Genomic DNA, 15,172 nt, shown 5'->3' on the forward strand with positions numbered 1-15,172 from the left:
GCAGGGCTTATTTAATCCTACCCCTTTTCTTTACATAACAGTTGCAAAACTTTTTGTTCACTCCCTGTTCACAATTTTTTCACAATAAACTCCATAAGTAATCACAATAAAAATAACTAAATAAATAATAGTAAGAATTTAATAATAATAATTGGTGAAGTAAGTCATATTTCATATGATGAGATAAGTAAGATTACTTTAAGAATGAATGAATGAATGGATGAAATAAATTGAGAATGTTTGTCATGGTTCTTCTTCTTTGTACTTTCTAAACACTTTAAGTTTGAAGAGTTTCTTGAAGTGTATCATATTAGTACATTGTTTGATTGCTTTGCTTAATCCATTCCATAATTTAATTCCACATACTGATATACTGAAGGTCTTAAGTGTTGTACGTGCAAACAAATGTTTTAAATTACGTTTTTCTCTAAGATTATATTTCTTCTCTTTTTTTGAGAAGAATTGTTGTATATTCTTGGGTAGCAGGTTATAGTTTGCTTTGTGCATAATTTTAGCTGTTTGCAAATTCACTATGTCGTGGAATTTCAGTATTTTTGATTCAATAAATAAAGGGTTTGTATGTTCTCTATATCCAACATTATGTATTATTCTAACTGATCTTTTTTGTAACACCGTTAATGAATGAAGTGTACTTTTGTAATTATTTCCCCATATTTCTACACAGTAGCTCAGATATGGTAACACTAGTGAGCAGTAGAGAATATGAAGGGATTTTTGGTCTAGAACATGTTTTGCTTTATTCATTATTGACGTGTTTCTTGCAACTTTATGTTGTATATTTTTTACGTGAGATTTCCAGTTCAATTTATCATCAATCATTATACCTAGAAATTTGGTTTCGTTTACTCTTTCAATTTCTATTCCGTCTATTTGTATTTGTGTTTGACTTTCTCTTCTACTGTTACCAAATAGCATTATTTTAGTTTTACTAAGATTCAACGATAGTCTGTTTTTGTCAAACCATCTTTTCAATTTGTTAATTTCTTCTGTTATTATTTGTATTATCTCCTGTGTGTTCTCTCCTGAACAAAACGCTGTTGTATCATCCGCAAATAATACTAACTTTAAATCTTTTGTAACTTTACAAATGTCATTTATATAGAGATTGAATAATTTAGGTCCTAGTATTGATCCCTGAGGTACACCACAGGATATATTTAGCGTTGTAGACGTGTGTTCGCCTAGCTTCACGTGTTGTTTCCTGTTCGTTAGATAACTTCTTATCCAGTTTAAGACTAACCCTCTGATGCCATATCGTTCTGTTTTTTTGATTAAAATATTGTGATTAATTGTGTCAAATGCTTTAGTTAGATCCATAAAAACCGCTGCCGCACATTTTTTACTATCTATTGCATTGGTAATTTCTTCTGTAATTTCAATTAAAGCCATTGAAGTTGAAACATTAGCTCTGTATCCATATTGGTTCTCTTCGAGTATTCTATTTTTATTCATGAAACTTTCTAATCTGTTATTGAACAGTTTTTCAATGATTTTAGTGAATTGTGGAAGTAGAGAAACAGGTCTATAATTTGTAAATTGATGTTTGTCTCCAGTCTTATAAATTGGTGCAACTTTAGCTATTTTCATTTTGTTTGGAAATGTACCTGTTTGAAATGATAGGTTACTAATATACATTAATGGTCCTGAGATCTCTTCAATAACCTTTTTTTATCGTTTCCATATCAATTCCGTTACAATCAGTTGAAGTCTTAGATTTAAATTTTTTCACGATTGTAACTATTTCCTCCTGTGTCACATTACTGAGGAACATGGAGTTGGGATTTCGCTCTATGGTATCATTATAGTCCTCAATTGGAACTGAGTCTGGAATCCTTTGTTCCAATTTTGGTCCAATATTTACAAAATAATTATTGAAGCTTTCAACTACTTCCTTTATGTTGTCATTTTTTTATTTTCATCTAAGAAGTATTGAGGCTAGTCCCTCTTAGTTCCATTTTTAATAATGCTATTGAGGATGCCCCATGTTGCTCTCATATTATTTTTGTTCCTGTCCAATAATTCACTGTAATATTCTTTTCTACATGATCGTAGTATGTCTGTTAACTTGTTTTTATACTTTTTGTACTTAATTTCTGCCTCTATAGTTCTTTGTGCTATAAATTTTCTATATAGTGTATTCTTCTTCTTACAAGCATTTTTTAATCCTTTTGTCATCCATGGTTGATTATTCTTTCTCTGCTTGTTACTGAGTTGTATCCATGGACAATATTTGTCATAAAGTATTATGAACTTGTTTAAGAAATGTTCATATGCTTCAATAACCTCTTTTTCATTATACACATTGTCCCAATCTTGCTTTTGTAGCTCAATTTTGAAGGCAGTCATCCTCTTCTCTGTGCATAGTCTTCGAAATGTCCTTTTGTCTTCCATGTTCTTCTTGTAGTTTCCATCATATATTGTAAAAACTGGCAGATGATCACTAACGTCGCTTATAACTAGACCACTTGTAGTGTTATTATCAAAATCATTGGTAAAAATATTATCAATAAGCGTGGCACATTGTCCTGTGATTCTGCTTGGCTTTGTGATTTTAGGATATAGACTGATGCTGTACATTGTATCAATGAAGTCATCAATGGACTTTTGCTTGTTGGGGTTCAATAAGTCAATATTAAAGTCACCACATAAGAACATTATTCTTTGACCATTGTCCATGTAAGTTGCCTTGATCCATTCTTCAAATGTTTCTATACTTGACTTAGGTGATCTATATATACAACTGATGAATATGTTTTTGCTTTTTTCCTGACATATTTCAATGGTTATACATTCTAAGATATTATCTATGGCAAATGACATGTTTTTTACCACTTTGTAGTTCAGGTTCTTCATCACGTACACAGCTACTCCTCCTCCATTTTTGTTGGTTCTGTTGATGTAGTTTAGTTCATATCCCTCCAGATCAAAATCTATTCCTTTTTTATCATCAATCCATGTTTCTGTGACAGCAATCACTTTGAAGGGTTCGTTGATGTGTTCCAAAAAGTTCTTAATGTTGTTGTAATTTGCATACAAGCTTCTACTATTAAAATGAATAATTGACAATTTGTTATCACATTCAATGTTGCTATTATATTGATCATCTGTATAATAAAAACAACTATTACTGATGTGGGAGAAAAAATGTGTATTTGGATCTATATAATTTTCCAAATCCTGGTTTTTGTGATCTTTGTTGCAGAAATTTTTTAGTTCCATATTTTCTTGTTCAACAAACTTTGATGTTGTTTCAATAATCTCTATAAGTGTAGGTGGATGCAATCCTGAATCTAGGTCCTCTTGTTTAGTCGTCCCTTGGAACATAGTAGTGCCGATGCTGAATTTAGGTGCTTGTTTTCTGTCAGAGTCCATTATCATCGTTGTTGTGGTAGCTGTGTAAACTTTAAAAATTGTCCAGGTCCTTGATGTCATGGACAACAATTACTCTTGCTTCTGGACTTCCATTCAGCTTGATGTAGATTTTACAGTTGGCGCTCCAAGTTCCCTGGATTTTTCCCTGCCTTCTCAAGTTGCGTGCTTTTTTGGCGATTCCAGCATTACGTTTTGTAAGATGCTCATTCATGTACACATTTGTTCCCTTCAGCTTCTTTCCCTGTCTCAGCAATGCCATTTTAGATTTTCTGTTTACGAGTTTCACGAGCACGACTGGAGTGGCGTTGTTGTTTCTTCCGTTCAGTGGGATGCATGTTTCAATGGTATTAATGTCAATTTCAATTTCTTAATCCATGAAAATATGGGGAAGCATTTGGAAGGAGATACCTTTAGAACTCTACTTTCCAAGCTACGTACCGTATTTTCCCGACTATAGAGAGCACCGGTATTTAATCCTCACCCACCAAATTTTTGAATAAATAAATATTTTTTAAAGATAGTAGTCGCACCAGACCATAAGCCACAGATATGTACCGGTACGAAAAAATTTGTAAATATTTATTTACATAGCTTAATTGTTCCTAAATGGTGCCTGTCACACGGCAGTAAAACAGCTGATCAACCAAAACAGAAGTCCTCGTTATGGACCCACTAGCTGTGGAAGTTAGTGGGAAGCAACTCAGAAACTCTATAGACAAAACGGGATACACTTTTGATTCAAGGCGTAAAACAGGAAGTGCAATTTCAACCTGTGACACCTACAGTGAGCAAACTCGTCCTAAAAGATGGCGTCATAGCACAAACAATAACACACCTTTTCAGTATGTCTGTCAATGTTTAATGAAAACTATTTGTTGAATACAAAACATTAATCCATGAATTAGACGCACAGTTTTATAAGCCTCAGTGTTTGAAGCGTGAGGAAAAAATATGGTGAATGCTGTAAATGTTTATAACATTGTGTTTTTCATACAATATTTGTTTTATCTAGAAGTTTGTTTTTCATTATTAAAGGCATGTAGCATGTTAAACATTTTTGGTGTTTTGGGGGGGAGGCATTTCAATTAATTTGATTTAATTTAAATGGGAAATGTTGATTTGATGTACAAGTGTTTTGAGGCAAGAGCTCTGTCACAGAACCAATTAAGCTTGTAAATTGAGGTATATATATCATTTAATATTGTTTTTTGTTCATGTTATTACATGTTTTGTATTTGTTTACAATTTATAGATGCATTATTATTATTGTCAAATAGTTATTATCATAATGACTTGAATATATCAATCAAGAGATTTGTATGTGCAAACCAACAGGTGGCACTTTTATTACTGTGACTCCCACTCACAACTCTGGTCTTATTTTCAGAGGCGTCTTCTATCCGGGTCAATTTATCAACAAACAAGTTTGTCCCGAGGCAGGGCCATTGTGCTTTAACTGTGTACTTTCATCCACGAGTGCCAGACTGGGATACATTGTGGTCGTCTACCATGAAATTATAGTTACAGTATAAAGTATAATTCTAAGTAGCTAAAGAAAAATTCTGACCTCAATCTTGCATAAGATTCCATCCTATATGTGAGCCTGTGAATCACCATACTTCTTGTATGGTGATTCATGTGCACTTCAGTGTGCCGTTCAGCCCGGCTGCTTTTCCTTCTACTGGGCTGGCATTTAATCCAGGTCCCCAGCGCCTGCCCGAACTTCACAGCGTTCCCTAACAGGCTTGGACAGCTGCATCCGCGGCCCCGGTAGGAAATGATCACAATCGCCCTCAAATCTGACTAATTACGCAGTACGTCGGTTCAATGGCTGTATAATCCCAGAGCCGCTGATTCCACACTTTGGTTTATTATTGCCTGCTTTCCCTCTGGGCTTTTATGAACATTCTTGTTTTTCCCCCGTATTGACTAAAACAAAGGGGGAGGAGATAAGAAAGCAGAGGGATGGGTGAAGATATGCTGGAAAAAAACAGCATCCATGTTTTACCTCAATAAAAAACGTGTTTGTTAGCAGGTAAAATTAACATTGGCGCTGAGCAAGCGCCTGGTGCTGATAGGGTTTATTGTCCTTTTTTATCGTTACAGTCAACTTGCATGAGGGCCAAGTGGTGCAAACAGAACTCCAGGAGGTCCAGTGTCTTTCAAATAGCTTTGCAGTCTGGAAGGAGCTAATGAGGACAGGTGGCAGCTTAAAAAAAGATATTTGATAATGAACTTTAATGCAGTCTGTGATGAAGATTATTTCAAATCCTGCAGCTCCGCACCATCCAATAGCATTATCACGGATTTATGCAAATGACTTAACGAAAGTATATATTCCAAATATTTGACAGGCAAACTCAGGCCTCAAAATGTACTCATGTCTTTTTAAGAGGAAACAGGCAAGGGAGTCAGAGTGGCAGAGCCTGCAAAGATTGCAGCGAATCAAAAGTCATTTAACCCCTCAGACAACTTTAGCCCTTTGCAGTGTGTGTGTGTGTGTGTGTGTGTGTGTGTGTGTGTGTGTGTGTGTGTGTGTGTGTGTATGTGTGTGTGTGTGTGTGTGTGTGTTTATGTGTGTGCGTGCGTGCGTGTGTGCGTGCGTGCGTGCGTGCGTGCGTGTGTGTGTGTGTGTGTGTGTGTGTGTGTGTGTGTGTGTGTGTGTGTGTGTGTGTGTGTGTAGGGTTGTGTTTGTGTGTGTGTATGTGTGTTGAGTCATGGTGCCAAACGAGGCAGAAGGCAGCAGAGCGCAGCTGATGTGATATGAATCAACAAGCATGCTCAATCAAGAAGTCAACACTTGTGCATGCGCGCATCTGTATATATGTATATATATATATACACATATATATATATATGTGTGTGTGTGTGTGTGTGTGTGCGTGCGTGCGTGCGTGCGTGCGTGCGTGCGTGCGTGCGTGCGTGCGTGTTTTTTCCTTTTTTTTCTTGCAGGCAAACACTTTTCTTAACTCTCTGAATGTACAGTATTCCACCTCCTCCTGATCATCTTTACTAGCAGCCACTAGCCGCTTCATTACGTACACTTTAATTTATTGAAGCAATGCTCATTAATATCTCCTCAATTCTTCCATCAAACACCTTTGGGATGGATTATTAAACCCCTCTCTCAGGTGCAACAGTGGCCACCTCTCACCTCACAAATTCTCCAAAATTCTGAGTATGTGTGCACAGAAATGCATGTCGTGTGTATTTTTTTTAACCCAGTGACACGTTGTTGACCTCACAAGATAGATGGAGACAAGGTCAACTACTCCCTGCTACTGTCACCACACATGACTAACTGTGCCTGTGTGTGTGTGTGTGTGTGTGTGTGTGTGTGTGTGTGTGTGTGTGTGTGTGTGTGTGTGTGTGTGTGTGTGTGTGTGTGTGTGTGTGTGTGTGCTTGTGCGTGTGCGTGTGAAGGTGTAGCATGTGCACAGCTGATGCTGTTTGTGAGGTTTGCACGCCCACAAATAGCCGTGTGTGCCTTTCCTGCACGCACAAGCGCCACTGTTATTGTTGTTGTTTAATTGACTCGTGCGGAAAACATTTGCACACGAAATGAAGTCCGCTTTGTCCACCTGCCATCATCATTATTACCCTGTGCAGTGTGCATCAAAAACAAACACCCTTTGGCCTTTTTTTTAATATAGTGTGTAGGTGTACCTACTGTAGTGACCGAGTAAATCTATATACTGTTTATGAAGTTTATGTCTGGGGAAAAAATAGCGGAGATGACTTCTATAAGTATTTAAACAGTGTACATTTTTAAAAGATACATTGATACATTAGATACATTACAGGGCAGCACAGGGGTTAGTGCGTGTGCCTCACAATACGAAGGTCCTGGGTTCGATCCTGGGCTCGGGATCTTTCTGTGTGGAGTTTGCATGTTCTCCCCGTGACTGCAAAGACATGCACCTGAGCATAGGTTGATTTGCAACACTAAATTGGCCCTAGTGTGTGAATGTGAGTGTGAATGTTGTCTGTCTGTCTGTGTTGGCCCTGCGATGGGGTGGCGACTTGTCCAGAGTGTACCCCGCCTACTGCTTGAATGCAGCTGAGATAGGCCCCATCACCCCCCGCGATCCCGAAAGGGACAACCAGTAGAAAATGGATGGATGGATGGACATTTGGAGAGGGTGGGGCAAGGTTTCATTTGCACTCTGGAATGCCTCCAGAATTGAAAATCTTGCAGACAGACTCAAAAAATGTGTTATTAAAGGTCCTGTGGAACAACATTTTCACAAAATTTACACCACGGCATATCCAACACATAATGTAGAACACAAGGACGTGTGTTCAATGTATATCAGAATCATCATAGGTCCCCTTTAATTATCACAAGAGGACTGTAGATGCAGTTGAAGTGTCATGAATGGTCAGCATCTGACAGCGGCGTAGCTTGGTTGGTAGAGCGGCCGTGCCAGCAACTTGAGGGTTCCAGGTTCAATCCACGCTTCCGCCATCCTAGTCACTGCTATTGTGTCTTTGGGTGAGATACTTTACCACCTTATCCCAGTGCCACCCACACTGGTGTAAATGTAACTTAGATAATGGGTTTAACTATGTAAAGCGCTTTTAGTCACTAGGGAAAAGCGCAATATAAATATAATTCACTTCACTTTATCAAGCTCTGTATGCACCTTAAAATTTTTAAAAAAAAAATAAAAATCTTGCTACTTTTGGTGTAAAAAGCATGCGTGTTGCACCTGTTGTTTACAACCAGTGCTGTTAATTCTGGCTGAGCAGTTTGCTCCTTTCCACTATTACACCATTGGATAATTGATGGTGTATTGGAGATGCTTAATTGTTTGAATTGTGTTCACCAGTTATTGCCTTTGGGTTTGAGGTAAATCAACAGTCGATAATTAGAGAACTTACAGTATCTTTTCTCTAATTTCCCGCTTTTTCTTTGCAGGTTTGACCCCGCCCTGAGTGGACCTAAGGCGTCTTCCTGTAGAGTCCAGTTGGCAGGCAGGCTGCACCACCAGAACTGGATCCAGCAGCCATGTCGAAGTCTCCTTCCTATCTCATCCCTTCTTTCCCCTTCCTTTTCTTTGCCTCCTTAGTTTTCCTCCTATCCTGCTTTGGATCCGTCCAAGCACACTCACCTCAGAACTGCTCAGCCGGGGGCGACCCGTGTCAAGATGGTGGGTTGTTTGTCAATACCAGTGGGGAATGAGTTTTCTTGCAAAAACATGTTTCAAATATCTGCTTAGTTGCTGATATCCAGTTGGGTACAATGCTAATGTGCGCCATACTACTATATACAACTTACATAAATATTATATATTTCCATCATTGATGATATGTGTGCTGTGGCCGTGTAGCGACCTCAGTGACATAATCCCCTGATCATGTCCTCATCAAAAGGGCTCCACTCTGCTTAAAATTCCTCTAGTATCATATTTTCACTTATTTATTTCCCCCTTTATTCCAGGCGTGCTGCTGCCTGTGTGGAACCCCCAGAACCCTTCGGTGGGCGACAAAGTGGCACGGGCCATTGTTTACTTCGTTGCGCTCGTCTATATGTTCCTGGGCATGAGCATAATAGCAGACAGATTCATGTCCTCCATAGAGGTAGGTTGGACAAACATTCACATTATTGCTAATGTGTATCTTTACTATGAAATATTGTACTGTGCAGTTCTGCTGTCCTCAATGCTCCACACAGCCACTAGGGGCATATCAGCTTAGGAAAAGCCAGAGTATGACCAGCTAAAAAACGAGCGCCATGACTGCTACCAAGGACGTGTACGACTGTCGTTTTTCGGCTGTCAATTTCTGTCGTTTTGAAATTAGTTTTTCTGACATAATAAATCAAAATGATATGTCTCTATATAGTTCCAAACATACTCCAGCTCATAAAGTTACAATAAAACATGCTTTAATTTTGTGAAAGTATAATTTTGCGGCCGTATTTGGCACACTCTGCTGCTACATCCCTGAAGTGTTTCGTGACCAGCAGGCACACTAACATGCACCTGACGGCGCAATAAACGTAAAAAAAAATACACAGAACAACCAAAAAAATAACTGATTACCCTCATTTTGCCAAAATCTTTATTAGCTTTGGACCAACAATCACGGAGAAAATCTGACTTTTGCGTGAAGTATGTCAACTGTTGTGGCTGCCTTGTGGAGGTTAATTACTGTCTTTATTACAAAAACTTTTTTTGACACTGAATATATCTAACTGAAAATTTTCATTTGAATTTTGTGACCTGAATTGTGTACATCAAAGTATACTGACAATTTCATTGAAAACAAGTTTGTTAGCAAAATGTGTGTGTTTAAAAATCCAGGGGAAAAAATTATGTGTAAAAAAAAATCAGTGTATAAAAATTCAGTGTCAAAAAATTCAGTGCTGAAACATTCTGTGTAAAAAAAATCAGTTTATAAAAATTTTTAAAAAATTCAGTGCTGAAAAATTCAGTGTCGAAAAATTAAGACAGAAGCAATCGATCCTGTCTCAGAACCAGCCAATGAGTTGTCAAGTTTGACGTCACGTGACACGGGTCTTGCAAAACAGGCAGTTAACTGGGCTACCTGGGGATAATACAACATAATAAACATTTCAATGTGGCCGACTAGATATTTTCAAACTATAGAAATTATTCTAATGATTAAAATCTGCACTTTTGAGTGACATACCAAGCTCTACTTCATGCACACCGGGCACGAACAGAGTGGCGCCGAGTGAGCGGGGCTTGTTTACACAGCAAAAAGCCTGATAGCAAGTGTCAGACAGAGGCAGATTTCTTCAACTAAATTCTGCAGAACACTAATATCATATCAAATATGTGGATGTTTTTTTTACCCTTGGTGTTATGTTTTGCCGTATTTGTTGCAAGTTGTTCTTGCTGGATTATAAAAGATGTCGGTCAAGGAAGTGGTCTGGAAAGTAGAGGAGCAATGGTCATATATTCTCAATATCCAGTGTTTTATTGTTCATAGTTAATATTGTAAATCCCACATTCTGTATTTGAATGTACATTCTGAGTGTCTTATTCAGTAAAAACTGAACAGACTATTTCAAAAACGGAATAAACTTTATCTTAGGTTGTTCAATCGATCGCAACTGGACTGCTTGGTTTGTCTTGAAAGACGTTTCGCCGCTCATCCGAGTAGGCTTAATCAGTTTGTGTTCAAATGGCCAATCTAACCAATCTAAGTCTATGAGCAACGAACTGATGAAGCCTACTCGGATGGGCGGCGAAACGTCTTCCAAGACAAACCAAGCAGTCCAGTTGCGATCGATTGAAAGCCCTGAGATGACAATGACCTGGATGAATGAGAACCTTCATAGACAGGAATTAACTTTAGTTTTTTTACTGAATAATTTGACAATCAGAATAGAATGTACATAAAATTAAAGAATGTGGGATTTACAATATTACCTATGAACAATAAAACATTGAATATTGAGAGTATATGAACGTTGCTCCTCTCCTTCCCAGACCACAACACACATGACAACACATGACTTTTACACCATCCGCTGAGGAGCAACATTTTAAAGTACATGTAGAGCTAGATAAAGGAACAGGCAGTTGCGGGATCACTGGGTTTTCTGGTTGCCAGAGCTGTATGTGTTTTTTGACACAGGTGTTAATTAGAAAGCCCTGTGGTTATTCGCTCTTGTAGATCACTATGGGTAATCTCTAGTTTTTAGTAAGCTTTGCTGTCCTTAATGAGTGCCCCCCCCCCCCCTCCTGGTTTAGGTCATAACATCCCAGGAGAAAGAGATAACCATAAAGAGGCCCAACGGCGAGACTACCTCCACCACTGTAAGAATCTGGAATGAGACAGTCTCCAATCTGACCCTCATGGCGCTGGGCTCGAGTGCACCTGAGATTCTGCTGTCCGTCATCGAGGTGAGTCCTTAAAGGCTCACCTTAAAGCCAAGCGTCACAATGGGTACACTTATTTGGACTGTCTGTCTCTCCACAGGTGTGCGGTCACGGCTTCACAGCGGGATCTCTGGGCCCGAGCACCATCGTGGGCAGCGCCGCCTTCAACATGTTTGTCATTATCGCGCTGTGCGTCTACGTGGTGCCCGATGGCGAGACGCGCAAGATTAAACACCTGCGGGTGTTTTTCGTCACGGCCGCCTGGAGCATCTTTGCATATATTTGGCTGTACCTCATTCTCAGCGTCTTCTCTCCTGGCGAGGTGGAGGTGAGGAGGAAGATGACAACAAAGAAGCAGTCTAACCACAAGGAGGCGATGTAGAAAAATGTGTTTATTTTTTTTTTAGCTGTGGGAGGCGGTGCTGACCTTCATGTTCTTCCCCCTGTGCGTGGTCCAAGCCTGGGTGGCCGACCGCCGCCTCCTCTTCTACAAGTATGCCCGCAAGCGTTACCGCGCCGACAAGCACCGAGGTGTCATCATTGAGACGGAAGGGGGACCGGATGGAGGCGGGAGCGGGGTGCTGGGCCCGGGCGGCTTCACCAAGATGGACATGCTGGAGCTGGATGGCCAGATGGCGCTCAACTGCAGCGGGATGGACGGCGGAATGATGGAAGAGGGAGGGGCTAAGGATGAGGAGGACGAGGCTCGGCGGGACATGGCGAGGACTCTGAAGGACCTCAAACAGCGGCACCCAGATAAAGACATGGAACAGCTAATTGAAATGGCCAACTATCAGGTAAAGATGCATGCAGCCATCATAAACCCTTTTGCAAATTTAAGATTGACAATACACAGTTACTCTTAGGCTCTAAAAGGGACCCGCTCATAAACGTGTCATAAGTCAGAAATATTTTTGTTTTACTTTCGTTGCTTCAAATCTTTTAACAACTTCAGATCCATCTATTGATATAAAGTAATTATTTATTTGTTGGGGGTTTTTATGTTGTATGGCCTTATTGTCAAAAATAACAATAGTTTTTAATAATGGGAAAATGCTTTATATGCCAATTTTCTAAAAAAAAAAAAAAAAAAATGTTACAGAGTGGAATATTTGAGGTTAGTCAATAATTCATGACAACACTGATTTTGATACAGTAGACAAGTAGACAAAAATATTATTTGTACAGTTCCTACTGGGCTGATCTAGAAGGCAGGCACAGCTTGGTTGAGTTTGAGTTCACAAAAGTATTTTGTATATATCTGTCATGGTATATATGCTCGCCCAAAATCTTTTTAATCGCATTACAGTGGTTTAATGGCAGTTTTTACACTCATCAAAGCTCTGAGAATTATGCATCATGGTTTAATGGTGCCATTTGGTGTTTAAGGTATGCAATTACACCAAAAAATTGTTTTCTTGTGTGTTTAATCAGCAAGAATGAGAGTCATTAATTTTTCATGAAAAAGCATAGTGTTGTAACAGGATTACAGTCTGTCAAAAAGTAGCAGTTATAATGGGAGTCAAGCGGTTCAAAGGAGGTCTTAAGAGAAAGTGTGTATGCTTTGTATACCCTATTCTAACAATGTTGCAATCAAAAGCACAATGCAATTTTATGTATATATAAAAAAAACCTCCCTGGTGAAATTTCAAATTGCGAACCCTCAAACTGAACAGTCATATCACATAAGGAACACATGTAATGCCCGTTTTGCACCCTAGGGTTTCACAAGGGTTAAGACATACCTCAAAAAGTATATGCACCTCATTATCCTGATAACCTCCTAAAACACTCAAACAAGGCGGATTCACACCTCAGCTTTAACATTTGAACAAGATTTGTTGATGTTTTTCTAAAATACCGTATTTCCTTGAATTGCCGCCGGGAATATAGTATTCGCCTGCCTAGAATTACAGCCGGGTCAAACTCGTTTCGCAAAATAATTAGCGCATGCTTGGCACTTCCGCCGGGTCAAATATGAGTCATTAAATGACTCCCGCCTCCTGGTGGTAGAGGGCGCTAGTGATCCTTCTTGCGACTACCAGTACTGCAGAAGACCGGTGCTGCAGAAGAAGACAACAAGCAGCAAGCGTGAGCAGCGATCGTTTGCTTGAACTTTTAACATGGAGGATTACATATCTAAAATAAAACAGTTTTCTAAACTGGACTTTCAATTGAAGCAGGAGGTAATAATTAAAGGAATATCTCCAGAGACTTTTAAAACTGAAGAAAGATAAGGAAGACAGCCTTTGATCAGAAGCAGCTGCACATGGACATCATTTATAAGTAAAGGTAAAACCATAATACTGTTTTTTTTATTAAATGTGCTTTTCATGATAAGGTAAGCGCCGGAGTGAGAAGAGGTTTTAAAATAATTAGCGCATGCTTGCCCATCCCGCATGCTTTTGGTAAGCGCAGGAGTGAGAAGAGGTTTTAAATTAATTGGCGCCCCTGCGGCTATTCAAGGAAATACGGTAGTCATTTTTGTCCATCAGGTTCTGATGCAGCAACAGAAGAGCAGAGCGTTCTATCGTATCCAAGCAACCAGGATGATGATCGGAGCCGGCAACATCCTCAAGAAGCATGCTGCAGACCAGGCTCGCAAGGTAAAACAAGTTAACCTAAATTAAGTTACACTGTGTATTTATTATTATTTTTTTAAATATATTTTATTTATTAAATATTTATGTGTATTTTCACCTGCAGGTGGTGAGCAGCCATGAGATTCAAGCCCAAGAGGATGACCCGCACACAGTCAGGCTGGAGTTCGAGCCCCCCTTGTACCAGTGCTTCGAGAACTGCGGCTCTCTCAAGCTGACCGTCTCCAGACACGGAGGAGATGCTGGAGTCACCGTCAAGGTGGGTGCAGTATACAAGACACATGTCTTAATGCGTCTGAGTCTGTGTGTGTCTGTGTGTGTTTTTAATGGTAGACCAAACAGACAAACAAAAATCCACTCACATCTCTGGCTTTTTTCCCGGCCTCCATCTGATTTTAGATCATTAGATGTTCTCACCTCTAAAGAGCTCTGGGAGAGGGATGAAGAGAGCGTGGGAGAGAACAAGTGTTGAATGTGTTGAATACACTTCTTAATCTCTACCAGCAGGGGAACACAATTGAACAGCCATTGATTAAATGTATCGTCTTAAATTCCAACTAATGTTCTTAAAACTGCTATGATGTCCCGCAAGAATGTTTTATTTATGAAGTGTGTGAGTCTGCTGGCATGGTTATGCAAGAAGTACATGAAAAGCTGCATTTTTGCTTCTTTTTTTTTTTAAGTCTTGCATCCCCAACCCCCCAACTCTCTCTGAGGGATTACGCAAAAGCTACCAAGCTGCCTTTTACGGGTGTAGTGAAGCATGAAGCCATGAAGGAAGCATCACATTAGGGGGAATTATGAAGGTTTCAGCATAACAGAAAACTGCAATAAATGTTTAAATGTGTGTATAAAAAATACTTTCGGGTATAACAGTCCATGTATTCGTATTTGGATTTTTCTGTACGGAACCTTTCGTTCAGCACAGAGGTGAACCGATTGTCCACACGGTACTCATTGAAAGTGAACATTCGATACAGGTGTGGAGTTCCAGGCCATCTATCAGGCCAGAAGAGTGTCCCAGTCTTTAGCTAGCTGGAGTCCTGTCCTGGCTAGCGATAGTGCCAAGGAGAAGCCAGAGCTTGAAAATCCTCTTCTACATTAAAGTGTCCTGTTTGAGAACTCTTGGGCTTCCTGGTAAAGACAAGGGAATAAGACAAAAATTGTGTGCTGCCATTGTTCGGTAGACGTTGTAAGCTAGAACTCTTAATGCTGCTCTTCAGCCAATGAGGTACTTTTATGTGATAACAATAAAATAATAAGGCTTATATTTTAAACTGTACTTGTCTGCATCATTTCACTTTCCCCCCCAAAAAAGTGTTG

The 15,172-nt window shown here is 39.4% G+C and overlaps 1 protein-coding gene across 5 annotated transcripts in view; it reads left to right on the plus strand.

Moving 5' to 3' along the window:
• The window catches only part of LOC133661868 (sodium/calcium exchanger 1-like), a 166,440-nt gene that overhangs the window by 95,476 nt on the left and 55,792 nt on the right, over nucleotides 1-15,172 (plus strand). For 3 of the 5 annotated variants that reach the window (XM_062065408.1, XM_062065407.1, XM_062065409.1), the window contains 7 exons: nucleotides 8,315-8,546; nucleotides 8,837-8,976; nucleotides 11,121-11,273; nucleotides 11,350-11,577; nucleotides 11,657-12,046; nucleotides 13,745-13,855; nucleotides 13,956-14,108. In XM_062065408.1, the coding sequence (XP_061921392.1) occupies nucleotides 8,405-8,546; nucleotides 8,837-8,976; nucleotides 11,121-11,273; nucleotides 11,350-11,577; nucleotides 11,657-12,046; nucleotides 13,745-13,855; nucleotides 13,956-14,108 (1,317 nt within the window). In that variant the 5' untranslated portion in view covers nucleotides 8,315-8,404. The remainder of the gene's footprint in view (nucleotides 1-8,314; nucleotides 8,547-8,836; nucleotides 8,977-11,120; nucleotides 11,274-11,349; nucleotides 11,578-11,656; nucleotides 12,047-13,744; nucleotides 13,856-13,955; nucleotides 14,109-15,172) is intronic. The other 2 variants (XM_062065406.1, XM_062065410.1) reach the window with 1 other exon arrangement.

This window comes from Entelurus aequoreus, linkage group LG12 (genome assembly GCF_033978785.1).
Source record: "Entelurus aequoreus isolate RoL-2023_Sb linkage group LG12, RoL_Eaeq_v1.1, whole genome shotgun sequence".
Lineage (NCBI taxonomy): Eukaryota > Metazoa > Chordata > Actinopteri > Syngnathiformes > Syngnathidae > Entelurus > Entelurus aequoreus.